At 38.6% G+C, this 26,922-nt stretch overlaps 1 protein-coding gene across 3 annotated transcripts in view; it reads left to right on the top strand.

Annotated features, from left to right (window-relative positions):
• MELK (maternal embryonic leucine zipper kinase) overlaps window positions 1–26,922 on the top strand; it is a 97,601-nt gene that overhangs the window by 25,219 nt on the left and 45,460 nt on the right. For all 3 annotated transcript variants that reach the window (XM_041762805.1, XM_041762803.1, XM_041762804.1), the window contains 3 exons: window positions 121–189; window positions 2,159–2,251; window positions 8,546–8,644. In XM_041762805.1, the coding sequence (XP_041618739.1) occupies window positions 121–189; window positions 2,159–2,251; window positions 8,546–8,644 (261 nt within the window). The remainder of the gene's footprint in view (window positions 1–120; window positions 190–2,158; window positions 2,252–8,545; window positions 8,645–26,922) is intronic.

Genomic DNA, 26,922 nt, shown 5'->3' with positions numbered 1-26,922 from the left:
ATGTCTTATATGTGAAAAAAAATCTTACTTATTTAGAAATTGTTTTTGGAAATGGCTAGAGGTAGGATGTGATATAAGGAAATCAGTACACAGTTAATGAAAATATCTTTGTTTTCCCAGGAAAATTTGTTGTTTGATGAATATCATAAATTAAAGCTGATTGACTTTGGTCTCTGTGCAAAACCCAAGGTAAGTGGAGAAATCAAAATGCATTTATTTCCTTTGTAAATGCACCTCTTAGTATGTTATCTTGCAATGACTTAGCCTTTACTGAGCCTGGGTGCATCCATTAAGAGTGTTAAATTTCATCCCTTCTAGAAGTTCTCTGGATGGTTCTAATATGTAGCCAAGATTGAGAACCACTGCTCTAGGTCCAGGGTTGGTCCTGCTGATGACCCCATGGGTGTGCTGTGAGAGAATTTGCAGTGCTGAGGTGACATGAGGTCATTAACAACATGAATGCTGAATTGATCATGTGTTTGCAGTTTGAGTATGTTGCCACTAGATGATGCTTTTGTTCATTTAAATAGAGTTTTGGGAATTTAGTGCAAATCTTTCTTTGTTTATCCAAATGGTTATATAACTAGCAGTTACATTTTGAGAGACAATCCCCTTTCCTTATAAAAGAAGAAGGAAGAAGTCCATATACACTTTTAAATTTATACTGTTATATATTTCCTTAATTTGCACTCCACAGTTAAGTACTGGTGTTCTCCAGCATACCTTGAGGTGACTTTGAACTTTCCAGCTGCGCTGTCTGCAGAGCTCCTGTGTGGCTGCCTGTTGGAGGCTTCCTCCTGAGCTCTCTAATGATGGCACTCACAGTCTCTAAAATGAGCTGTCTACACTCATTAAGAATGTTGAAATTGCAGACCTGTCTCAACCCTTTGTAGTCCCAGGATTATTTCCTGCCCCAATCAAAATTAGCTAAATGCAAAGGGAAGCAGATTTTGCCCCTTCAGCGGAATGTTTGATTCTATCTGATTTTCCTCCCCTTCCCTTGGCTCTTCAGAGATTGTCAATGGATCCTTGTGTCTGGGAGCCAAATGCTATAAGGCATTTTTTTTGATCGGCAGCCATATAAAGATAAAACATACTTTCAGCAGATAAACTGGTTTAAGTCATGTTCTCCACAGGAGGCAGTGGAGAAGGTTTGTGACAGACTCCATTAGCTTTTATTTATGACTGCCACAGATTCGACCCACACAGATACCATCTGAAAAAAGCAGGGTTGGCTGGGAGAAGATTGCCTCCGCTTTCTGCTGAGGAGTTCACTTCTGGGCATGTGGTTGCAGTTGTAAATGAATTTTCACAATTTCCCAAGTCGTTTGCAAGTTGTAAGACTATACAAGTGCTGGGAAGTTGTATCATTTTCATTATGTCTCAATATGTCTGTGGGAGAGCAGAGGATGTTGAGCAGATTCCTCATTTTCACAGGTCTGGAAGTTCAGGCTGTGATTTGTGTTATAGCAGGGTCTAGAAAACAGACTCCTGAGGCTCTGTTCTATGCAGCAGACTCCTCTCTAAGGAAAGAGAAGCTTCTGAATTTGTAAAGATTTGGTATTAGAGATAGGGTCTAGGAAAGAAATACTGCTTTTTCTTTGAGTACTTGGGGGTGGGAAGACATGGGTGCTTGGATGCATGCTAAGCTGATTATTGTGTGAATGGATGTCTAGGAAAGTATGAACCTGACTTGACTAAGCTAAGGGGCAAAGGATTTTGTTCATGCCAGGTTGTAGTGGTATTGGAAATCCAGAGAAGAGGGAACTGCATGTGCATGCATGCATATAGCCAGGGTATTGGGTTGGCTGCAGAGTCTTTTATTATTTGGGCTAATTCTTTGTCTAGCTTCTTTTTGCTTGTGCTGAAAGAATGTTTATTAAGGTTTTAATTTTTTTAAAGATTTTATTTATTAAAAAAAATATTTTAATTATTTATTCACAAGAGACACACACACACACACAGAGGCAGAGACATAGGCAGAGGCAGGAGAAGCAGCCTCCATGCAGGGAGCCTGATGTGAGACTTAATCCTGGGACTCCAGGATCATGGCCTGAGCTGAAGGCAGATGCTCAACCACTGAGCCACCCAGGCATCCCAAGGTTTTAATTTCTTAAGGGCTGTAATTAATAAGTCTTTCGTTCTTTCTTATTGGCAGGGTAACAAGGACTACCATCTGCAGACGTGCTGTGGGAGTCTTGCTTATGCAGCACCTGAATTAATACAAGGCAAATCCTATCTGGGATCAGAGGTAATCATTCATTGATTAATTCAGTATATAATCAATATATATTTATTGGTGACCTGTAGTGAGTCAGGCATTGTGCATTGGGGATATTACAATAAGGCAAGAAATGATCTTGTTTATCAGAGTTCAGTCTATTAGGGGAGTAAGATATAAAGTAATGCATGAAATGAATAACTTACAATAAATGTAATAATACATAGAATACTTATAAAGCAAGGATACTTTTCTGGTGTCCTTGTGTTGGTTGCTTTTGTGTTAAACAGTACCATAGCTTAAGGTGGTTAGGCCTGCCAGGTAGAGTGCAAAGTCAGAGTCGTAGGCTCAGTTTTTAGAGATACTGGTTAGCCCTGAGAAAACTTGTACTTTGTTCATAGCCAACTAACTATGTGAGGCTAGCAGTCCTGTGTCAGAGGCCCAGGCTCAGAAGGCCTGGAATTGCTTGTTTTACTTACTGTCAGCTACTACAAGCTAGTCAGTGCTTTCCATTCTCTGGAGTACTAATTTTGCTGATACTACTATCCTAAGGCAAACAAGGTTTAGTTATCAAAAGGTCAGGAAATGCTGGATTAAACAGTTTTCTTTAGTTCAGGACATCTCCACATCTTTAATATATTCTTGTACAGTGTTGTCCTTTGAGAGAGGAGCATCACAGAGAGCAGCTGGTCTTGATTTGCTTTGCCTACAGAGTCCACCTTTTATGTGGAGCATCTTTTGGAGCTAGTGTTATGTTAGAGAAACTTTGAGATACGCCCATTTACTTAATTTATAACAAGAGAAGATGGAACTGACTTATTTCTGGTGTCTATTTAGATATAGAACTTATAGTTGCAAATATGGAAGGAGGAACTTCTGTATACATTTAGTCATATTCATAATTGTTTACATTTTTTCTTATAATTGCTTGCTCATTCTCTGTATATATGCATATTCTTTTTTTGAACCAATCAAGAGTAAGTTTTAGACATCATATCCCTTTATCATTAAATATTATGTATATTTTGTAAAAGCAAGGACCTTCTCTTTTATGCCCATACTTTAGTTTTCAAAATCAGGGAGTTTAACATCGATACAACTTATTTAATCCATAATTCATATTCCCATGCTGATAATCATATCACTAATGTTCTTAGTTGTATTTTCCCTCCAGTCCAGCATTCAGTTCAGGATCACATATTGCATTTAGTTGTCGTCTAAATGGTCTTCTTTAATCTAGTAGAATTCCTTAACCTTCCTTTATCTTCTTTGACCTTGACATTTTTTTTATTGGTAAAGATTTTATTTGTTTATTTACGAGGGACACAGAGAGGCAGAGACATAGGCAGAGGGAAAAGCAGGCCCCCTTGTGGGGAGCCCAATGTGGGACTCAATCCCAGGACCCGAGGACCCTGGGATCTTGACCTGAGCCAAAGGCAGATGCTCGGCCACTGAGCCACCCAGGTGCCCTGACCTTGACATTTTTGAGGTAACCTCTTATTTTGTAGAAAGTCCCTCAATTTGAATTTGTATGATGCCTATGATTAGATTTAGGTTATGCATTTTTGGCAGATATAGCACAAAAGTAATGTTGAGGCCTTCTCAGTTAGTTGTAGGAAAAGGAACAAACTTTTACTGAGCATTTAACGTAGTTCTGGAGTCATACTAGGTCCTTTTCAATTGTGGTAAAAATACATGTAATGTAAGATTTACCATCTTTTTTTAAAACCAAACCATTTTTTAAAAAAGATTTTATTTATTTATTTGACAGAGAGCAAGAGCATAAGCAGGGGGAGCAGCAGAAGGGGAAGGAGAAGCAGGCTCCCCACTGAGCAGGGAGCTCGATGCAGGGCTCTATCCCAGGATCCCAAGATCATGACCTGACCTGAAGGCAGACACATAACTGACTGAGCCACCCAGGCACCCCTATCTTAACCATTTTTAAGTGTACAGTTCAGTAATGTTAGGCCCATTCATATTGTTGTGCAAATAATCCCCAGAGCTCTTTTCATTTTGCAAAATGAAACTCTCTATCCATTAAATAATTACTCTCTATTCCTCCCTCCTCCCACTGCTGGCAACCACCCTTCCACTTACAGTTTTTATGAACTTGACCACTCTAGGTACCTTATATGTTGGAGTCATACAGTATTTGTCTTTTTGTGACTAATTTCACTTAGCATAATGTCTTCAAGGCTTATCTGTATTGTGGCATGTGTCAGAATTTTTTCATTTTTAGGGGTGCCTGGGTGGCTCGGTTAAATGTCTGCCTTGGCTTGGGTTGTAATCCTAGAGTCTCAGATCGAGCCTGTGGTAGGCTCCTTGCTCAGAGGCTCCTTGCCTCCTCCTCTGCCTCTCTGCCCCTACCCCCACCATTCCTGCTCTTTCAGTCGCTCTTTCCCTCTCTCTCAAATGAATGAACGAATGAATGAATAAATGCCCCCCCTTCGTTATTGTGAATGTTGTTCATAGGAACAGAGATTTCTTTGAGTCCTTGCTTTCAGTAGTTTTAGATATTATACCCCAAAGTCGAATTGTTGGGTCATATGGTAATTGTATTTTTATTTTTTAAATTCTTATTTATTTTTTTAAGATTTTATTTATTTATTTGAGAAAGAGAGTACAAGCGAGGGGAGGGGCAGAGGGAGAAGGGGAGGGAGAAGCAGACTCCCCTCTGAGCAGGGAGCTGGTCACAGGGCTCCATCCAGGACTCTGAGATCATGATCTGAACTGAAGTCAGATGCTTAAGAAACTGAGCCACCCAGGCACCCTGGTAATTCTAGATCTAATTTTTTGAGGGCCTGTCATACTGTCTTCCACAGTGGCAACATTTTATATTCCTACAACAGTGTATAGGATTTCTTAATGATGAAGTTTTGGAATATAGGTGAGGTCCAGAGCCGACAACCAAGAAAGAATTGAGACGTCTTTGGTGCAAAATGGTGGTTTTATTAAAGCACGGAGACAGGACCCTCGGCAGGTAGAGCTGCTGCCCTGGGCTTGTGCGGGACTGACTGATTATATACATGGGAGTGGGGGAGTTAAGGAAAAAGGGAGGTTTCAAAAGGATTTTCATATGCTAAGGAGGACCTACAAGATACTGGAGGCCTTGCCATGGTCAAGTTAAAGATTGTTTTTCCCTTTAGCAGGGTATTAACATTAAGAAAACTGGAGGCAAAAAAAAAAAAGAAAAAAAAAAAAAAGAAAACTGGAAGCTTCCTGAGGAATGTCATACATATCCCACCCTGGGTGGGGGTCATTTATGGGATATCAGCTTGCGTTTTGTCCTCAGCTAGCCCTCTGTGCCCCCATCACTTAAGCTAGATAATTTTATAATTTTCATTTAAATCCACAAAAATCCTGGGGTACCTGAGTGTTGGGACAGTCAGTTCATCTTCCGACTCTTGGTTTTCACTTAGGTAGTGATCTCTCGGTAGTGGGATCCAGCCCTGCGTCTGGGCTCCATGCAGTGTGGAGTCTGCTTTAAAGTGTTTCTCCCTCTTCTTCTCCCTCCCACTCTGCTCCTTCCTGATTCTGTGAGGGCATTTCTCTCTCTCTGTCAAAAACAAACAATCTATCTTTAAATACACAAAAATCCTTTGGAATGAATTACTCATTTCATTAAGGTAAAGATGTTGAAATTGAGGTTCAGAAATTAAGTGTCTTCTCAGAATCACAAAGCTGGTAACTACAGGTCAAAATTTGAACTAAGGTTTTACTGTGTACCCCTACTCTCTCTCTCTCTCATTTTATTAGATATTTTTTAAAAAAGATTTTATTTGGGCAGCCCGGGTGGCTCAGCGGTTTGCGCCGCCTTCAACTCAGGGCTTGATCCTGGAGACCCGGGATTGAGTCCTGTGTTAGGCTCCCTGCGTGGACCCTGCTTCTTCCTCTGCCTGTGTCTCTGCCTCTCTGTGTCTCTCATGAATAAATAAATAAAATTTTTTTTTTTTTTTTTTTTTTTAAGGGAGAAGCAGACTCCCTATGTGAGCCCGATGTGGGACTCAATCCCAGGATGCTGGGATCACACCCTGAGCTGAAGGCAGACGCTCAACCACTGAGCCACTCAGGTGTCCCTTTTTTTTTTTTACATTTTATTTTTATTTTTTTATTTATTTATTTTTTTTATTTTTTTATTTTTTTTACATTTTAAAAAAGTTTTTAATTTTAAATACAGTATAGTTAACATATGGTGTCATATTAGTTTCAGGTGTGCAATATAGCGATACAGCAGTTCTGTACATTTACTTATTCCTCATCATGATAAGTGTACTCTTTAAGCCTCTTCACCTATTTCACCCATCTCTCCACTCACCATTACCTGTATTTTTCCCACTGTTCCATCCAGTCTCCCAGGAGGAGTGGTAATCCTATGCCTAATGCTCACAAGATTCCTAGGAGACTGGTTATGAGGCTCTCCTGGTTTGAATGGATATGAGATTTTCCTGTAGGATCTTAAGGTGTTTTCTTGTCTCTTTAATTTTGTTTTAGAGAGAGAGAGAAAGTGAGTGAGGGGAGGGGCAGAGAGAGAGAGAAAATTTCAAGCAGGCTCCTCCATGCCCAGTTCAGAGACTGATGTGGGGCTCAATCTCTCAACCCTAAGATCATTCTGAGCTGAAAATCAAGAGTTGGACACTTAACTGGCTGAGCCACATAGCTGTCCCTCTTGTCCTCTTGTTTGACTTTCCATCCTTCTAGGATGGTGTCCCAGGAATTGTCTGAGGCACTTGTTAAAAGAGCTAGAATTCAATCCTGGGTGCTTAAGAGATTTTGGTTTTGTTTTCTAAGGTGGGGCTTTAAAAAAAAAAGGGAGGAAAAGAAAATCATCCTAAAATAAGTACTTTAGGTAATTCTTTTGTTCATGATCCAGAGCAGGCTTTAAGGAATGTCCCTGGTAAATATCTCTAGTTCCTTCAGTGATTTCTCACAGGAAATAGTTCAAGCCCCTCCTCCCTCTGATTATTTTTTTTTTCTTACTTGGCAATTGGTTGCTTATAGATTTACTTGCATTTGCTTTGGCTTATGATTTTAATTGATTAATTTATTCTCATATCAATTCAAAATAGTGAATGGAAGGTACTTGGATGAGTTAACTGAGGAGTACTTTTTCTGCTTTTTTCTCTCTAGTAGGCTTTGGTAGATTTTTGTGGGGATATTACTTTTTTTTCTTATCTTTTTATTTAACTTCAGACATAATCTTTCTGTTGACCTCTTCTTATGACATTTGACGAGGCCATGCTAGCCCACTCTTTCCTCTTTGCTTTGAATTTAACACCCTGGTCAGGAGTGCCATGCTATTTGGGCTTCATTTATAGATTAATTATTTGACATCTCTGAGGCATAAATGGTTACTTTTCGACCTTCTGCAATTTGGAAGAAAAAAATCAGGTGTTTGCCTGAAAGTGGATTGTTCACTTGGGGCCTCTTAATAATTTGATGTCATTTGGTAGACAGGACTAAGAGTTAGTATAGGTACTACCTAGATGTGATGCTGCTTGAGTAATTTTGAGTCTGTTTTTCTCCTCTGCCCAACCCCTCCTGCCTTTAAAAAAAAAATGCTGCCCTTTTCAGCTCTTAAAATTTTCCTAAGGCTCAAGCAGGGGTGGGAGCTGTGACTTGTCCTCAGCCAACAGTGGTATCATTATTGACTAAGGCCAAATACCGCTTGAATAAGTAGTTAGTACTTAGGACTCATGGGACACATGGATATCTTACATAAAGGTTAAGCTCCTTTCTGGGATTTTGAGATTTGTAGGGGTGTTTGTGCTGGAAGGCTAATTTCTAGCCTCTATATTTGAGAAGTCAATTGTTGAACTTTATTAAGGTTTCTTTACATAGAGAGGACTTTACAGCACAGCTCAGTCACATTTGCAGATTATCAGAAGTAAATTTTAAGACTTGTTTTGACATCCTCATGTGTGTTTATCTAATCCTCACATGTCATAAGCCCTCAATAACACTACAGAATTGTTTTTCAGAATCAAGAGACCTGGGCTCATCTCCTTCCTTATCACGTCCAGTCAAGTCCAGCCAACTGGGAATTAGTTTCTATTAAGTGTTAGAATCCAACACTGGAAGAGAGTGCCCTGCAACGAAAGTTAGGAGACTGAGCTGGGTGACCTGTCATTGATTGGATGACTTTCAGCAAGTCTTCCTTTCTGGGGTTTAGGTTCCCTGTCTTTATAATAACCATGCTGATTTGGATGGTCTCTGCACTCTTTTCAGCTCTGTGAAGATTCTATGATTCTGTTAAGTGTACTGCCATTCTGTAATATGTATGTATGTATATATGTATGTATTTATTACTCTCTCCCTCCCTCTCAGGCAGATGTTTGGAGTATGGGCATACTCTTATATGTACTTATGTGTGGCTTTCTACCATTTGATGATGATAATGTTATGGCTTTGTACAAGAAGATTATGGTGAGTATCACAAGACAGAATTTCAATGTACAGATTTTATATTGCATACTATTTGCTTCTGTCTATAAAAGTACAATAATAGGCAAAAGTAATGTGTACTGTTAGAGGTCTATCTTGTGCTTATGCTTTGGAGGAAGGAATGAATGGAATATGAGGGAGGTCCTGTTCAGTTTCTTGATTTGGGTGCTGGTTATACTTGTGTATTCAGTTTTTGAAAACTTGTCCATGTGTGTCCTCATAATATGTATACTGTCCTTGTGTATAATGCTGCTTGGGTAAATATCTCAATAAGATAAAGACAAATGAGGAACTAAACAGGTAAGATGATTTTTCTGCTAAGAGTTTTTATTTTGTATCCTGAAATGACACCGTGATAATTTATTGGGTTAAATCACATTCTCCTATTGAATTCTGGTAAAATAAGAGAAAGTTTTTTTTTTTTTTAAGGTAACATTTGGCTTTTAAGGTATACTAAAACTACAGTTAAGAGCACTGTTAGCTTTGTTAAAAATCATATCTATCAGAGACAGAAAGTAGATTTGTGGTTGTGGAGGTTGGGGATGGAATGGCAGTGGGGGAGTGGCTAAGGGATACAGGGTTTATTTTTGGGGTGCTGAGAGCGTTCTGGAATTATATAGTGGTAATGATCATGCAACTTTGTGAATATACTAAAAACTACTGAACTATACATTTAAAAGTGAATTTTAGGTTATGTGAATTATTTTCAATTATTATTATTTTTTAAAGATTCTATTTATTTATTCATGAGAGAGAGGCAGAGACACAGGCAGAGGGAGAAGCAGGCTCTACGCAGGGAGCCTGACGTGGTACTCGATCCCGGGTCTCCAGGATCACGCCCTGGGCTGAAGGCAGTGCTAAACCGCTGAGCCACCCGGGCTGCCCTGAATTATTTTCAGTTAAATCCTCAAAATCGTATATAGCAAGGAAAATTGTAAAATTCTTTTTAAAGATTTAATATTCAGGGATGCCTGGGTGGCTCAGGGGTTGGTGCCTGCCTTTGGCCTAGGGCGTGATCTTGGAGACCTGGGATCGAGTCCCACGTTGGGCTCCCTGCATGGAGCCTGCTTCTCTCTGCCTGTGTGTCTCTGCCTCTCTCTCTCTGTGTCTCTCATGAATAAATAAAATCTTTAAAAAAAAAAAGATTTAATATTCAAAGCAGGATAACACAAGAAGATATGTAAAAAGGAAGAAAGCACCATTTTGTGTCCCTAGCAAACCAGGGTCAGACCTGCAGAGCAGCTTCTCTCCATGTGTTTTGAATTCAGTTCTGTTGAAGAAGTATTTCCTGAAGGTCATCTTTGTATGAGATACTGGAAGGCATGAACAAGGATCTGTGAAACTTGATCATTGTCCACTGGGCCTGATTTTTTGTTGGAGACAGATACAAGGCTATCTAAAGAGGGCAAAGGGTCTGGGATGCCATGTTATAACAGAGATATAAATGAAGTTAATATAGGAGTGGGTGAAGGGTTTGGGAGAACACATATTAGAGGAAGTGAGGTTTGAGCAGGGCTTTCAAAAAAAAAGGTAGAAGTGCTTCAGAAAGGGATGTGGGAGAGAGCACGCTGATAGAGTAGATAGTATGAGCAAAGATAGAAGATAGGAGAAGCATGGGGGAAAATGGTCTGATGTTTTATATGCTGGACCACTGGGTTTCTAATGCCCTTTAGGTAGGGAGATTATCTAAATCAACTCCTATTTTTGGGACGTGGTACATGAGTTGAAAGTGGTAATCCCAGGTGGCTCATTTCTTACCCTATAGGAACAGGTTTAAGGGCACTGCGTTCAGACTTCAGTTTTTAAATTTATTTGGCTTACTATTTATTTCCTAAATCCCACCCTAGAAAAACTTAAAATCCATGCCAAAATTACAAAGAGTAGTTTTGGGAAGAGATGAAGTTGTAGTAGTTCCAATTCTGAAGGCTAAGGAGCTCTGATTCCGCAATCGAATGAAAGTAGGTTAGCAGTAGCTGTTACCACTGCTTTGGGGAAACATATGTGTATGTGCTTCTCCTTGGGAAGGGAAACTGGATGGGGCAGTAGGCTGGTGGCTGGCTCCCTGAGGCTGGCTGGAGGTAACCAACAGCCTGTATTTCCTCCTTTCCCTAAGCTTTGCAGGGTAGCAGTTGTTGCTTTGGCTCTGCGCTAAGCTCACTGTGGTAGCAAGCAGTTCCTGATTCCAAAGAGCCACACCCTACTCTGTCAAAAACAGAATATGGGAGAGAGTAGTTAGGATCACTTCATAGCTTCAGCTTTACCTAAAACAAGTGAAGTGGGGTGAAGGCTGGTCTTTGGACAGCTCAGCAATAATTTTGCAGTTATGCTTTTTTAAAAAAAAATTGGGTTGGCCTCTTCAATTATTCACTCTTTTTGCTACTTTTTTTCTGTAGAGCAATGTTTCTTGTTCTGAAAATAATTTTAGTATTGTAAGCTACTATTATATTTTACCCCCTCTTTTTTTTTTTTTTTTTTTTTAAGAATTTCATACAAGAGAAATAAACTGACATTTCTCCTAAGATGAACTAGAAGTGGATCTGTTAGGTGGTACAGCATGAAATCTTGTATCGTTTAGAATTCTAGAAAGACAGTATGGGAATACATAATCGTGGAAATTCACTGTTGGAAAGGATCTTACAAATCATGTTTTCTCACCTCTGTTTCTTGTTTCATATTAAAATCATGACAAACATCTCTTGCCTTGGCTATGTCCATGTAATTTTTCTGCGTATTACCATCACTTGGGATGATTTAAAATACATTAGGTTCAGCCCCCAGAGCAATTAAATCAGAGTCTTACTGGGTTTGTGTGTGTGTGTGTGTGTGTGTGTGTGTGTGTGTGTGTTTGGTATTTTTAAATCTGGGATCTCTGCTTTCTGTTAGTGGACAGAATATGGCAAATTACTGGGCCTTTCTGAGTCTTAGTTGCTTTCTCTGTAAAATGGATAGAATGATAGTTTTTACAATATAGGGTTGTTAGAATTAAATGAGTTAAGCCATGCCAGCATTAGAGTAGTGCTCAATAAATATTTGCTATTATTATACACACATATGTCTAAATTTGGTTTGCCAGTATTTTGTCCAGAACTTAAAATTTGCTCATAGATTAATGTGGACTTTCTTTTCTTAAACTATTTTTGTTTTTGGTTTCAAGATTTTATTAGCCACATAAAGTTAATTGAAGGATATTCTTCGTTTTACTATTTGCTTTTGTTTCTTGGGGGAGAGTTTAAGATTAGAATTTTTAGGGATGCCTGGGTGGCTCAGCTCAGAGACATAGGCAGAGGGAGAAGCAGGCTCCATGCAGGGAGCCCAATGTGGGACTCCATCCTGGGACTCCAGAATCAGTCCCTGAGCTGAAGACAGATGCTTAACTGCTGAACCACCCAGGTGTCCCTAGTCTATAGTCTTTTGAAGGTATAGCTAATATGATTTGCTGATGAGTGGGATAGGGGAATAATCTGAGCAATTGGAAAATTGGAGCTGCCATGAACTGGGATGAGGAAGACTCTTGGTAGAGCAAGGATGATCAGGAGTTCAGGTTGGACACAAATAATGTGCCCATTTTGTTTAATTTCTCAGTTATTGGTATAAGATTGTTGACGAGGGACTAAGTATCAGATTTTTATGTATTTTTTTCAGATTATACATTTATAAGGAATTATATATTGTATCTCTTTTTGCTATTCCATTTACATTTTTTTCTTTTATTTTCTTTTTAAGATTTCATTTATTCATTCTTGAGAGACACAGAGAGAGAGAGAGGCAGAGACACAGGTAGAGAGAGAAGCAGGCTCCATGCAGGGAGCCTGATGCAGGACTCGATCCCAGGACCCTAGAATCATGCCCTGGGTGGAAGGCAGATACTCAACCACTGAGCCACCCAGGCGTTCCCATTTATAGTTTTTTCACACACATGAATGGAAATTTCCTGAGGTTATGGCTATGCTAGGGACAAAAGTGACTGTCAGTATAACTGGAGGTAGAATTGACATTCTTTTGTAAACAGAGACTTCTAAGGATACTTGATTTCTTGATGAGTATATGGGAATTTTAGTCAGACATTATGACATAAAGGATCACTATAATAATTTTATCTAGGAAAAGTTTTGAATATTCACCTTGGCAATGCAAAGGCTCAATAAAGGTATCTGACTTTGAGGGCCCTGGATGGCTCAGTTGGTTAAGTGTCTGCTTTTGACTTAGGTCATGATCCCAGGGTCCTGGAATTGAGCCCTGCATCAGGCTCCCTGCTCAGTGGGGAGTCTGCTTCTCCCTTTGCCCCTCACCCTGCTCATGCTCTCTCTCTCTCAAATTAAATGAGTAAATAAAATCTAAAAAAAAAAAAATCTGACTTTGAACAAACTTCCACATATCCCATGGATATCCACCTAGTAAAACAAAATAAGGTACTGTATGGATTTACCAACTATAAACTTTGATTTTAGAATAATTATATCTCTTTTTTATAGTGATGATTATATAGGCTGTAATCTTTGATTTGCAATGTTAAAATGTTGTAATCCACATTGTAAGAAGACTACTTGGCAGGAGGTCATGCATTCAGGTCTTCTTCAAGTAATATTGAGGCAGTAGGGACAAGTTAAACAGAGGGGTAGGTGGACCAGGGGTTGAGGGTGGGATATATTATTATCCTACTCTATTGGAAAGTAGTAGTTGATTTGTTAGGAAATTGTTGCTACCAACTCTGTCTCCTGAATTAGTAGCATGATACATAGTTTTTTTTTTTTTTTTTTTTAAGGATTTTATTTATTTATTCATGAGAGACACACAGAGAGAGAGAGAGAGAGAGAGAGAGAGAGAGAGAGGCAGAGACATAGGCAGAGGGAGAAGCAGGCTCCATGGAGGGAGTCCGATGTGGGACTGGATCCTGTGAGTCTGGGATCATGCCCTGAGCCAAAGGCAAACATATAATTACTGAGCCACCCAGGCATCCCAATGATATATAGTTCTTACAGATGTGTGAGTAGCTAGGAATCCATGTTGTGTTAATTTACTCCTTTCTAGGATGCTAAAGGCAAAGAAAGGTTCGTTAAACTTCAGTCAGACTTCTTGACTAGGTGATAGGTTGGCAAATGGTGGCCTACCAGCCAAATCTGGACCATCACCTGTTTGGTTAAATGAAATTTTATTGGAACATAGCTATACCTATTTGTTTATGTATTGTCTGTGGCTGCTTTTCCATGACAGTTGGTGGAGTTGAGTAGTTGTGACAGATTGCATGGCCCACAGAACCAAAAATATTTATTCTCTGTTCCTTTTCAGAAAAAGTTTGCTGCCTTCTGGCTTAGTGTTCATGATCTGTAGTAGAATGATCTTGCCTGCTCCTTTCCTAGAATATTGGTCTGAAATGCCCAGGCTTGTAGCTTATCAAGAAACTGACATTCAGTTCATTGTTTTTATAATGAAAAACGAAGAATGTATGATAAAAAAACATTACTCAGGGGTATATAATTAAAAGAAAAAAACCGTTCCTGCTCACCTAGCCGTCTGTTTTCTTCCACAGAGAAAACTATTTATTTAGAAATTTATTACATGCATTTGTAGAAATTATCTATACTTACACAAACCTTTATATGTCTGTATATATCCTTTGGGATTATGTAATCCATACAGTGAATGACCTTCGCCTTTTCCCCCTTCTCTCCCCTTCTCCTTTCCTTCATTTTGTTTTATTTTGTTTTACTTTATTTTATATTTTAAAATTCCTATTTGGGGATCCCTGGGTGGCTCAGCGGTTTCGCCTGCCTTTGGCCCGGGCTGCGATCCTGGAGTCCCGGGATCGAGTTCCGCGTCAGGCTCCTGGTGTGGAGCCTGCTTCTCCCTCTGCCTGTGTCTCTGCCTCTCTCTCTCTCTCTCTCTCTCTCTCTCTATGTCTATCATAAATAAATAAAAATAAATCTTTAAAAAAAAATTCCTATTTATTTATGTATTTGAGAGAGGGAGAGCGCGCGTGTACATGCAAGAGGGGCAGACAGAGGGAGAGGGAGAATCTCAAGCAGACTCTGCAGTGAGCATGGAGCCTTTATGTGGGCTCTCACAATCCTGAGATCATAACCTGAGCAGAAGCCAAGAGTCTGATGCCTAACTGACTGAGCCACCCAGGTGCACCCCTCCCCTTTTTAAAATTTAATGCTTTACTTTGAAGATAGTTTCATCTTGTACATAGCAGCATGTATAGGTTTTCATTGTTTTATTTTTTAATGGCTGCATAATATTGATTGTGAAATTTCTTTTATTTGAAGTTTGTGTACATCATTAAAAAATTAATTTGTAGTCACACAATTATACAAGTAGTGCATAAAAACATTCTTTGTATAAAGACTTAAAACATTACAGATAACTGAAGTCCTCTTGATCTCTCACATAGGTAATTACTATTATCACTTTGGTTCTGGAACTTTATATTTGTAGTATTTTGTATTTTTTTCTTAACATAATGGTATCATACTAATATAACTCTGTTTCTTTAGTCAACACTATGTGCCATTGTGCATATAATACTAACTCATTTTTACAAATAGTTTATCTAGTCATTTTCTTGTTGAACATTTTGTATTTTTTAATTTTTTCACCAATGCATATCTTCTACATAATTCTTTCCCTGTGTATATCTTCTTGGACATATGTACCAAGTAGTAGAATTGCTAGATCCTAGGGTATGTTATTTGAAAAATTAACAGATATTGTCAAATTATGCTCCAGCATTTTTTTTCCACGTTATACTTCCAGCAGCACTGTGAGAGTGGCTGTTTCCCCACACTTTTTTTTTTTTTTAAGATTTTATTTATTCATGAGAGACACAGGGAGGGAGAGAGAGGGAGAGAGAGAGAGAAAGAGAGAGAGAGAGGCAGGCAGAGACACAGGCAGAGGGAGAAGCAGGTTTCCTGCAAGGAGCCTGATGTGGGATTCCATCCTGGATCCCGGGTCATGCCCTGGGCTGAAGGCAGATGCTTAACCACTGAGCAACTCAGGGGTTACAGATGTGTGAGTAGTTAGGAATCCATGTTGTGTTAACTTACTCCTTTAACTTCCCATACTCCTCATACTCTCTTTTTAACATTGTTACTTATAAAAATTTTTGGATTTTTTTTTTGTGTGTGTTTTTTGTTTGTTTAATTTTTTTAAAAAAATTTTTGGGTCTTGGTCAATTGAATGGATGAAAATGACATCTGCAAATGGGATATGATTTTTAAAAACTTTATGGCATTAATGTGTTCTTCATGTGTCTTTAATAATTAGAGTTTGAACTTATTTTAAATGTGTATGTGTGTATGTGTGTGTGTATATATTTTTTTAAAGGTTTTCTTCTGCAAACTGTTCATGGCATTTGCTCATTTAAAAAAATATTTTTCTTATTAAATTATAAGAATGCTTCTACAATAAAGAATAATAATAATTACTATCATTCATTGAATATTTACTATGTGTCACCTGTTGCTTTATGCATTCTACATGGATTAGCTCCTTTAATCCACACAGTAGTCCACTGAGGTAGGTACTGTATCATACCCTTTTTATTTTATGTATGTATGTATATATATATTTATTTATTTATTTTAAAATTTATTTTTAAATATTTTATTTATTTATTCACGAGAGACACGGAGAGAGGCGTAGAAATAGGCAGAGAAAGAAGTAGGCTCCCTGCAAAGAGCCTGTTGTGGGACCGGATCCCAGGACCACAGAATCACGACCTGAACCAAAGGCAGACGCTCAACCACTGAACCACCCAGATGCCCTGATCATACCCTTCTTAAAGATGAGGAAAGTGAAACAGTGCAAAAATAATTTGCCTGAAGTTATTCAACTAATTATTGGTAGAATTGGGATTTGAACTCAGGTGGTCTGCATCCAGAGACTGTATTCCTAACTACCATGCTATAGAGCATCCCAAGGAAATTAACATTTTGTCCTGTGTGTTAAAATCTATATATTTCAGTTTTTTCTTCATGCTTTTTTTCTAGTATTTTTAACTTTTTTTTTTTTTTAAGATTTTATTTTTATGTAATCTGCACCCAACATGGGGTTTGAACTCATAACCCTGAAATCAGGAGTGGCATGCTCCACCAACTGAGCCAGGTACCCCAATACTTTTAAATACTCATTTTTTGATCTACTAGAAATTAATATTGGTATAAGATGTACTAGAGACCCAGCTTTTTTTAATACAATTTTTATTTTATTTATTTATTTTTATAATTTTATTTTAAAATAGTTTTAGATTTATAGGAAAGTTACAAAGATAATAAGTACAGCGTTCCCATATACCCCTCACCTAATTTTTCCCATTATTAACATCTCATGTTACTATGGTGGTGTGTTACAACTAAAGAACCGGCATTGGTACAGTACTTCTAACTAAATTCTGTACCTTGTTCCTGTTTCACTAGTTTTTACCTAATGTCCTTTTTTAATTTTAGGATTCTATCAGGATACCATATTATATTTAGTTGTCATATCTTCTTAGCCCTCTCTGATCTGTGATAGTATCTAGGGATTTTTTTTTTTTTAAGATTTTACTTATTTATTCATGAGACACAGAGAGAGAGAGAGAGAGAGAGAGAGAGAGAGGCAGAGACACAGGCAGAGGGAGAAGCAGGCTCCATGCAGGGAGCCCGACCCTGGGTCTCCAGGATCACACCCTGGGCTGAAGGCAGTGTTAAACTGTGTTCTGGTTTAGCACCAGGGGCTGCCCGGGATCTTTCATTTTTAAATAAGTAGTTACTTATTTATTCTAAAATAAATAATTGTTTGTCCCAGGACTGCTTATTCAATAATCCATCATTTTCCCATTGATTTGAAAGGATGGTTTTATTATATATTAAATTTTTACATTTACATATTTCTTTTTCTGGGCTTTTTATTGTACTTATATTTTTATGTATTATCTGATACATAATTGTTTTAGTTGCTGTATTTTTTTTTTTTTTTTTTTTTTTATGGCCAACTGAGCTAAATTCTATATATATTTTTTCAGGTCTAGAATTTGTATTTTCCAAATTTTGTTTCTTTTCAAAGTATTTCTGGTTCTCTGTCAACATTTTCAAACCTGACTTTTATCTGCTTTATTATTATTATTTTTTTAAATTTATCTACGATAGTCAGAGAGAGAGAGAGGCAGAGACACAGGCAGAGGGAGAAGCAGGCTGCATGCTGGGAGCCTGACGTGGGACTTGATCCCGGGACTCCAGGATCACGCCCTGGGCAGAAGGCGGGCGCCAAACCGCTGAGCCACCCAGGGATCCCCCTGGATGTTCTTTCAGTTTTATGAAATTCCAGTCTCTTCAGAGGGTTTGTATTTTCATAGCGTAGAAACACACTTTTGTTTACTGCTTGTCCGCATTTTTATTTCTTAATTCTTTGTGTGTTTGTGTTATTAGTGCTTTCTTTCTTTTTTTTTGAAAAACTGTTACTAAATTAAAGTACATCTTTATAACCGAATATTCTACAGACATGAATACATGAGGAAGCTCTTTAAATACTGATATGAACGATATCCAAGATAGGTTGTTGGGGGAAAAAGCAAGGTTAGAACAGTATGTATAGTGTACTGTCATTTTTGTAAAAATGAAGGAAAGGGAGGCATTGTTGTATTATTTACTCCCCTGAAAGAGAATATAAGAAGTTAGTAGTTGCTCTTCCTTTTGGGGAGAAAAATTGGGAGAGAAGAATGGAAGGGAGACTTCATTGTATGCTCTTTTAAATTTTGAAACAGAACATAAAGACTCCTAACTCTGGGAAACGAACTAGGGGTGATGGAAGGGGAGGAGGGTGGGGGGTGGGGGTGAATGGGTGACGGGCACTGAGGGGGGGGCACTTGACGGGACGAGCACTGGGTGTTATTCTCTATGTTGGTAAATTGAACACCAATAAAAAATAAATTTATTATTTAAAAAAATAATTAAAAAAATAAAGGGTTAAAGAAAATGAAATAGGAAAAAAAATAAATTTTGAATCATGTAAAGTTTTTACTTCTTGCCTAATTGTTCTGGCTAGGACTTCCAGTACTATGTTGAATGAAAGTGGTGAGAGCGGGCATCCTTGTCTTGTTTCTGATCTTGGAGGGAAAGCTTTCAGTCTTTCCCCATCGACTGTGGTGTTAGCTATGGGTTTTTCATTTATGGCTTTTATTATGTTAAGGTAGTTTCCTCTTATTTCTAGTTTATTGAGTGTTTTTATTATGAAAGGGTTTTGATTTCTGTCAGATACCTTTTCTGCATCAGTTGAAACAATCATGTGTTGTTTTATCCTTCATTCTGTTAATGTGGTGTATCACATACATTCATTTGTGTATGTTGAACTTTCCTTACATTCCAGGAATAAATCTGACTTGGTAATGATGTATAATTCTTTTAATATGCTGTTGAATTCAGTTTGTTAGTAATGAGTTTTTAAAAGTAGAGCGATGAAGTTCTGTCTCAGTTTCGAACCCCCAAAACTGATAGGGAAAGTGGAGGAGATGCCTTCTCCAATGAAGTCTGAGTTTGTGGCAGTAGAATTATATATTTACTTGAGTTGTGCTGAAGTCTCCTCTGCCTAGAGCATCTGCATCAGTCTTTTTGTTGTTGATTTTTTTTTAAGATTTTGTGTTTTTATGAGCACTGAGTGTTCTACTATATATTGGCAAATTGAACTTCAATAATATTAATAAATATCTCTATATGTATGTGTATATATGTGTGTGTGTGTGTGTGTGTATAAAGATTTTGTGTTTTAGGTCATCTTTACACCCAGTGTGGAGCTCAAACTCATAACCCTGAGATCAAGAGTTAGATGCTTTACTGACTGAGCCAGCTGGTCACCCGTTGTTGATGATTTTTTTTTTAAGGTTTTATTTATTTATTCATGAGACACACAGAGAGAGGCAGAGACATAGGCAGAGGGAGAACCAAGCCCTCTAGAGAGAGCCTGAAGTGGAACTTGATCCCAGGACCCAGGGATTAGCCTCAGGCAAACCTCAACCACTGAAGTACCCTGGAGCCCCCAAACTTCTTTTTTTCGTCTTTTCACTTGGGAATATTATCAGACACCCCAACTTGTCAGATTTACCAAGACTACAAGTTAATTCTCTTAATTCATATTATTGTGCATCACCTCTTTTACTCATTTTAGGCATCACTCCTGGTAGAGCAGTCACGTAGGTCTGGGTTTTCCTCATTAGTAGTGTTAGAGTATTGCAATGATCAGTTATTTCAAGGCCCACTTCAGCCCAGAGTAGCTATAAGTTGTCTCACTTCTCTCTGTTCTCATTTGTTTCTTTTCTTTTCTTTTCTTTTTTAAATATATTATTTATTTATTCGAGAAACAGAGGCAGAGGGAGAAGCAGGCACCATGAAGGGAGCCTGATGCGGGACTCAATCCCCGGTCTCCAGGATCACACCCCGGGCTGAAGGCGGCGCTAAACCACTGGGCCACCGGGGCTGCCCTGAAATTTTGAATCTTGATTGTGTTGTCATGAAATATCAGCTGTCTTGCCCAGCATTGTACCATTTCGTACGTTTCTTTAAATATTTTCAATCCGGATGCCTGGGTGGCTCAGCGGTTAAGCATCTGCCTTGGCTCAGGGCGTAATCTTGGGGTCTCAGATCGAGTTGCACATCAAGCTCCCTGCATGGAGCTGCTTCTCCCTCTGCCTCTGTCTTTGCCTCTCTCTCTCTATGTCTCTCATAAATAGGTAAATAAATAAAATATTAAAAAAAAATAGGGACATCTAGGTGGCTTAGCAGTTAAGTGTCTGCCTTTGGCTAAGGGCGTGATCCTGGTCCCACGATCGAGTCCCACGTTGGGCTCCCTGCATGGAGCCTGCTTCTCCCTCTGCCTGCGTCTTTGCCTCTCTGCGTCTCTCATGAATAAATAAATAAAATCTTCAAAAATAAACAAACAAATATCTCCAATCCAAGTTGTCACTTAAAAAACTGAATAGAATAGGTGTTTTGAGAAGTGGGTTTTGGTCTGTATTGGGTACACTTCCCCAAGGTTTTGTGGTCTTATCCACAAAGATGAACCAAGTGACTGTTAATGCCTTATGGAAATTGAAAACTACATTAGATCCACAGTGTTCCTCATTTGCTGACTTAACTCTAAGCTTTTTTCTTTCTTTCTGTCTGTCTTTTTTTTTTTTTTTTTTAATCTGGCTGGACCTAAGTTTCCATACTGTTTGTTTACCTTCATTTGCTGCTGCTTCAAGTTCACATTCATATGGCAGCCATGGAATCATTGCCCTGATTATTAATAGATTATTTCTCCAATACAAGGTGGATGTACCAACATGCAATCCTCAGTGTTCTCTACCTTTATTTGTTTGTTTGTTTGTTTGAATCCTTTGGGGGAGGTATTATGATATTTTGGTAAATCAGATATTTATGCAGTGGAATGAATATGGTAGAAAATATCTAATTCTTGTTCAGTAGAGATTTAACCTTCCTAATTAATATTATTTACTAATACTGTATATTCTTTGTTTCTCCTACTCTGAATTTCATTTTTTAGTTTTTCATGTATCTGCAAGTTGAAAATTGATTCAAATTAGGACTTTTATGCATTATTGTGGAATTTAATTTCACACATTATAGATTTTGAAATTTATTGTAATCTTGGCTCAGAACTATTGTTCCGAGGCGCAGTGTAATACAGTCTGCTGGTTGAATCTAATTAAGGTGTCGTATCACTTGCATGCAGTATGTATCTTTGCCTAGAATGTTCTAAAATTCCTCACTTGGGAATAACACTTCTTTAGTTCTTCTTGGTCTGATTGAAAAACCCAGCAATATTTGACACACTGTATGTAACTCTTGTTTAAGAGGCAGACTGTGTTTATCTTTTGCATTTGTTGACTATTTTAACCAAAATGCTCAACTGCAGTTTCTAGCATGATTACCAACAGATTGGGTATTAATCTTATTAATGTCACCTATACTCATTTACTATCACTGCATTCAAAGACAAGCATGACTGTACTCCAGTGCTGGGTACACAAATATTAGGGAAATATAAATAATTTAGTAAATGAAAGTTGAATAGCTTGCAAGTAAAATTGCTTTCTAACAAGTATAATTTATAATTTTAAAGAAAATGGGCACATTATCTTTTTATGAGATTATATTTTACAATTATTGAGTTGACTATATACTGTAATTATGTGTTGGAGAGATCGCCTGCCTTTCTTAGAACCATGTGAAAAATGAACAATTTCAAGCTCTAGAATTCCCAGGATTATCTTGCTTGCCCACAGGGTTTTTTCCCCCCCTCCTGCTTGGTTTCTCTCTCTATTACCCAATTCTTGCTCTCATTTGCAAGGTAATCGTCCCTTAAATAAACAAGAATTCTCTAAAGACTGAACAGAAACCAGGGTTAAGTTGCCCAGCCCTGGTTGACAGAGGACCTTTTATGAAGATACTCTTCCCCAACAGAATTGCTCATCCTAAGGTCTTTTTCATTTGATCTTCAGTATACTTCTAGTATTTAAATAAGGTGTCTTTCTCCTTATTTACCTCTAGGCTTCCTTAGACTTTCCAGTACAGTACAATAGAAAAAGTACAGTATGTCTCCTGTAGTCCTATCCCCACACCATTTTTGCTCTATAACAGTGTTTTTTTAACTTTGGCACTATTGACATTTTACACTAGATAATTCTTTGTTATGGGGGCTGTCCTATGCATTGTAGGGTGTTGTAGTAGTATCCCTGGCCTTGACCTGCTAGATGCCACTAGCAGCTCCCAAATCATGATAATAAAACATGTCTTCAGTTGCTAAGAGAGTAGATCTTAGAAGTTATCATCACAAGAAAAACACTAAATGAACAAAACTTGTAAATATGTGCAGTGATGGATATGAATTAAACTTTTTGTGATAATAATTTCATAATATATTATGAAATAATATTTAATAAGTAATATTTAAATAATTAAATTATTAAATTAAATTATTAATTGAATAAATAATATAATAGATATATAGTCATATTTATTTATTTATTTATTTATTAAAATTTTTATTTATTTATGATAGTCAGAGAGAGAGAGAGAGGCAGAGACACAGGCGGAGGGAGAAGCAGGCTCCATGCACCGGGAGCCTGATATGGGATTCGATCCCGGGTCTCCAGGATCGCGCCCTGGGCCAAAGGCAGGCGCCAAACCGCTGCGCCACCCAGGGATCCCTATAGTCATATTTAATATACATATATTAAATCATTATGTTGCATACATAAAAAGGTCTCCAGACATTGCTGTATGTCATCTGGGGAACAAAATCACCCCCAGCTGAGAACCAGTGCCTTATAATATTAAACAAGTGTTTGATTTCCCTGTGAGACTTAGTTTCCTTGTTTGTGTAATGTGGTTAATAATCCTTGCTTACTGCACAGGATAAAATTTATGTACAAGTGTTTTGTGTATTTTATTTATTTTATTTTTATTTTTAAAAGAGTTTATTTATTCATGATAGACACAGAGAGAGAGAGATAGAGGCAGAGATACAGGCAGAGGGAGAAGCAGGCTCCATGCCTGGAGCCCGACGTGGGACTCGATCCCGGGGCTCCAGGATTGTGCCCTGGGCCAAAGGCAGGTGCTAAGCTGCTGAGCCACCCAGGGATCCCCCTGTTTTGTGTATTTTAAAGTATTATGTACAAACAAGAGGTTGGGTTAAGCCTGGTAGCAGAACTCAGATCTAAATTCTATTTCTGTCAGTATCTCGGGGCAGAGAATGAAGCTTAGAATGTTGAGTCTTGGTGATGGGGTCACAGGCCTCATAGACTTACTGTAAGTCGTACTCTACAGGGCTCTTCTGTCTAAACAGGGAAAGTGGGTAGGTAATTTCAGGATGAAATGGGAGCAGGGCTTAACTAGATGATGTGTTCCTTACCAGGCAGTCCTGAAGCAGCTGCAATGGGGCATAGCTCCACTGGGAAGACATGTGGCATTCCTCAGAATGACTCTAGCCTTTTTTTCAATACTAAGTATGTAGCACTCTGGCATGTATGGTTTTGGCTAACGTACCCATCTCTGGTCTGTTACTATTTTGGGCATCCCTATTTCCCTCTTGTTTATTGCAAACTCAACAAACATTTATTGTCTCCTATGTGCAAGACATTGTGTTGAGTGCTTTCACGTATTCTCTTTTATTCCTTTTGGAATCCTATAGGTGGAATTACTTGTTTTACATTTTAGTAACAATAGTAGTAGTAGTAATAGTATTGATAGTAGAGGCAGCAAGAGTCAAAACGAACATTTATGGAGTTCTTACTGTGTGCCTAGCACTGTGCTCAGTGCTTGTATTAATGTATTAATACATTGATACATTAATGTATCATGAAGCTTGAATTATGTATTAATTCACTGAATCCTAGCAACATTTTTTGAGTAGGTACTATTATTTTGCTTCTTTGTGTAGATGAGGAAACTGAGGCTACTGTGATTCAGTAGCTCATTTACACGTTTAGTAAATGGTAGATTCTGGATTTGAATCTAGGAAATCCGTCTCCAGAGAATACTCTCTTAGGAAACACGTTCAGAGAGGTTAAATAACTTGTACAAGTTCACAGAGCTACTAAGTAGTAGGCTCGGATAATGTAGGCACACATAATGTTGATTCTCTGATAGAATTCTGTTGATAGAAACAGTCTATCACTGTTTCCAGTGTGGTGAACATCATACTTCTCATTGGCCTGTTCTTGCCTCTTTCTGGCTAGTATAGCTCAGGTGGTGCTAACTTACAGCATAGTAGGGGGATCCATTAGAATATATGTCATGAATTCAAGATGGGATGATACAAGAGCTGATAAAAAGAGACAAAGAGAAGTTTGGAATCAGCCTAGTGGGGCTTTTCTTATTCAGTACTTTGTTCTGAATATTTCTTTTTACATCTAGTTTCTGTAGAATACTGCTTTTGTTAAGAGTGTTTTTGTGTTGAGTGGTACTTTTTTTTTTTTTTTAAAGATTTTGTTTATTTATTCATGAGAGACAGAGAGAGAGAGAGAGGCAGAGACACAGGCAGAGGGAGAAGCAGGCTCCATACAGGGAGCCCTATGTGGGACTCCATCAAGGGTCTCCGGGGTCACGCACTGAAGGCAGCGCTAAATCACTGAGCCACCCAGGCTGCCCTGAGTGGTACCTTATGAATTTAAAGGCATAACATTTCTTTTATTTTGATAGCTCTGGTGATGGGTCTATTATCTGTGTTAGAGTAGACTAGAAGGGGCTAGAACCTAGAACCAGACTTATCCTTGGAGTGGGCAGGTGCTGGTGGGAGAGAGGTATGGGAACAGTTAAACTCTTATGGATGGTGTATTAGTTAGCTAGGGTAGTTGTAATAGAGTACTACAAGGCGGTGCCTTAAAACAACAAAAATTCATTCTCTCAGTTCTAGAGGCTACAAGTCCAAATCAGGATATCAGTAGGGCCATGTTCTCTTTGAAGGCTCTAGGGGAAAACCCTTCTTTGCCTCTTTCTAGCTTCTGGGGTTTGCTGGCCGTGCTTGGAGAGCCTTGAATTGTAGATGCATCACTGCAGCCTCTGCCTCTGTCTTCACATGGCATTTTTTCCTATGTGTTTGTATTTCTGTGCCCAAATTTTGCTCCTTTTATAAGGACACTGATCATATTGAATTTAGGACCCACTCCTACCCAGTAGGACCTCATCTTAACTTGATTACATCTGCAAAAAACTCCATTTCCAAATAAGAATACATTCACACGTTCTGGGTGGACATGCATTTGGGGACTACACCCAGTGCAGATAGTTATCCAGAGAGTAAGTGGCAAAAGGCTCCACAGTTGGCCTGAGGGGAGACCCAACAGAGTACATAGGGGTTCTGACCAGTGAATGAAACATGACAGAGGACACTGTAGGAACAGATTGTGATTGGAGATTCAGGTAGGCCTTAACCATTTGATCAATGTCAGCAGGTAGGAGAGTCCTAGGCAGGTCTCTACTTTCTCTAGGACTCTGGCAAGAGCAAGCCAAATTGTTTGAGAGCAGGCAAATGGTCAGGTTGTTAAAAAAAGAGAACAAGTTAAGACACTCAGGGTTTGAATCATGAGAGGCCTTGGTCCCAGGAGTAAGGAAAAGCCTAGATATGAGGGTGGGGCTGACTAGATCAGGGCCAAACGGCAACTGTGACTTACTGCTCAGTCCTAGAGAGTTGGCTGAAGCATCTAAAAATGCCCTCTCCCTAGGGATAGGCCTGCAGGGAGTGAGGAGAAGTGAATTGAAGGCTTTATCACTATAATTCAGTTTCCAACACTGGCTAGTGTTAAGGTCCCCTGGCAAAGTGTAAATAAGAGTGGACTCCCTGGATGATCTTGAGTGCTCTGGATAAAGGATATTGAAAAATTTAATAATATTAAATGTCATTTGTAAATGAAAGAAAGCTCATGCCCTTTCTGGGAAATACTTTGCAGGCCAGCTTTTCTGCTCTCATCAGAGAGGCTGAGTCAGAGATTGAGTTGTTTTGGCATTGACACCTTTTCTTTTTAAGTTTATTGCTTCATAACGCTTCTTTGGAACTTTGTTTCTTTAACATAATCAGAATCCAATCTGCTATGTAGTTGTAGGACTCTGAGCGACCCATATATGTCTGCTTCTCCCCTTGCCTTGGAACTGGGCTGATTTCTGTGAGGATTATGTCCTAGATGGTTTCTAAGAGCAGAGAATCCCAATGCTGGGGCTAATCAATGGCTTCTGCATCTACCTGCTTCCACCCTTCTAGCCTTATTTAATTGCTGTAGGCTTTATGGATGTGCATACATGTCCATGTGTGCTCTCCCTGGTCTCCCTGAACCTATATATATTTCTAACTCATTCTGTACCTTTTGTCTTCAGTCAGTAGTTTTGGGGACCCTCTGGAATTTGCCAGCAGACTATGTTCCTTAGTTCCCAAAGTTACCACAAACAATTCTGTTATGAATGTTATTATTTGTATATTTTTATATGCCAGGTTATTTGCTTAGGCTAAATTACTAGAAATGAAATTGCTGGATCAAGGATATGCAATTTAGAATGTTTTTTAAGTGTAGTTCTAAATTATTCTCCAGGAAAGCTTATATTCTCTAGTTATATATATAAGCATTCTTGTCCCTGAACTCTTTTTTTTTTTTTAAGATTTTATTTATTCATTAATTCGAGACACACAGAGAGAGAGAGAGAGAGAGAGAGAGAGGCAGAGACACAGGCAGAGGGAGAAGCAGGCTTCACGCAGGAAGCCCGACATGGGACTCGATCCCGGGTCTTCAGGATCACGAT

This window comes from Vulpes lagopus, chromosome 7 (genome assembly GCF_018345385.1).
Source record: "Vulpes lagopus strain Blue_001 chromosome 7, ASM1834538v1, whole genome shotgun sequence".
Taxonomy (NCBI): Eukaryota; Metazoa; Chordata; class Mammalia; order Carnivora; family Canidae; genus Vulpes; species Vulpes lagopus.
Note: the sequence above shows the minus strand (reverse complement) of the source record. Positions and strands in the feature narration are given on the sequence as shown.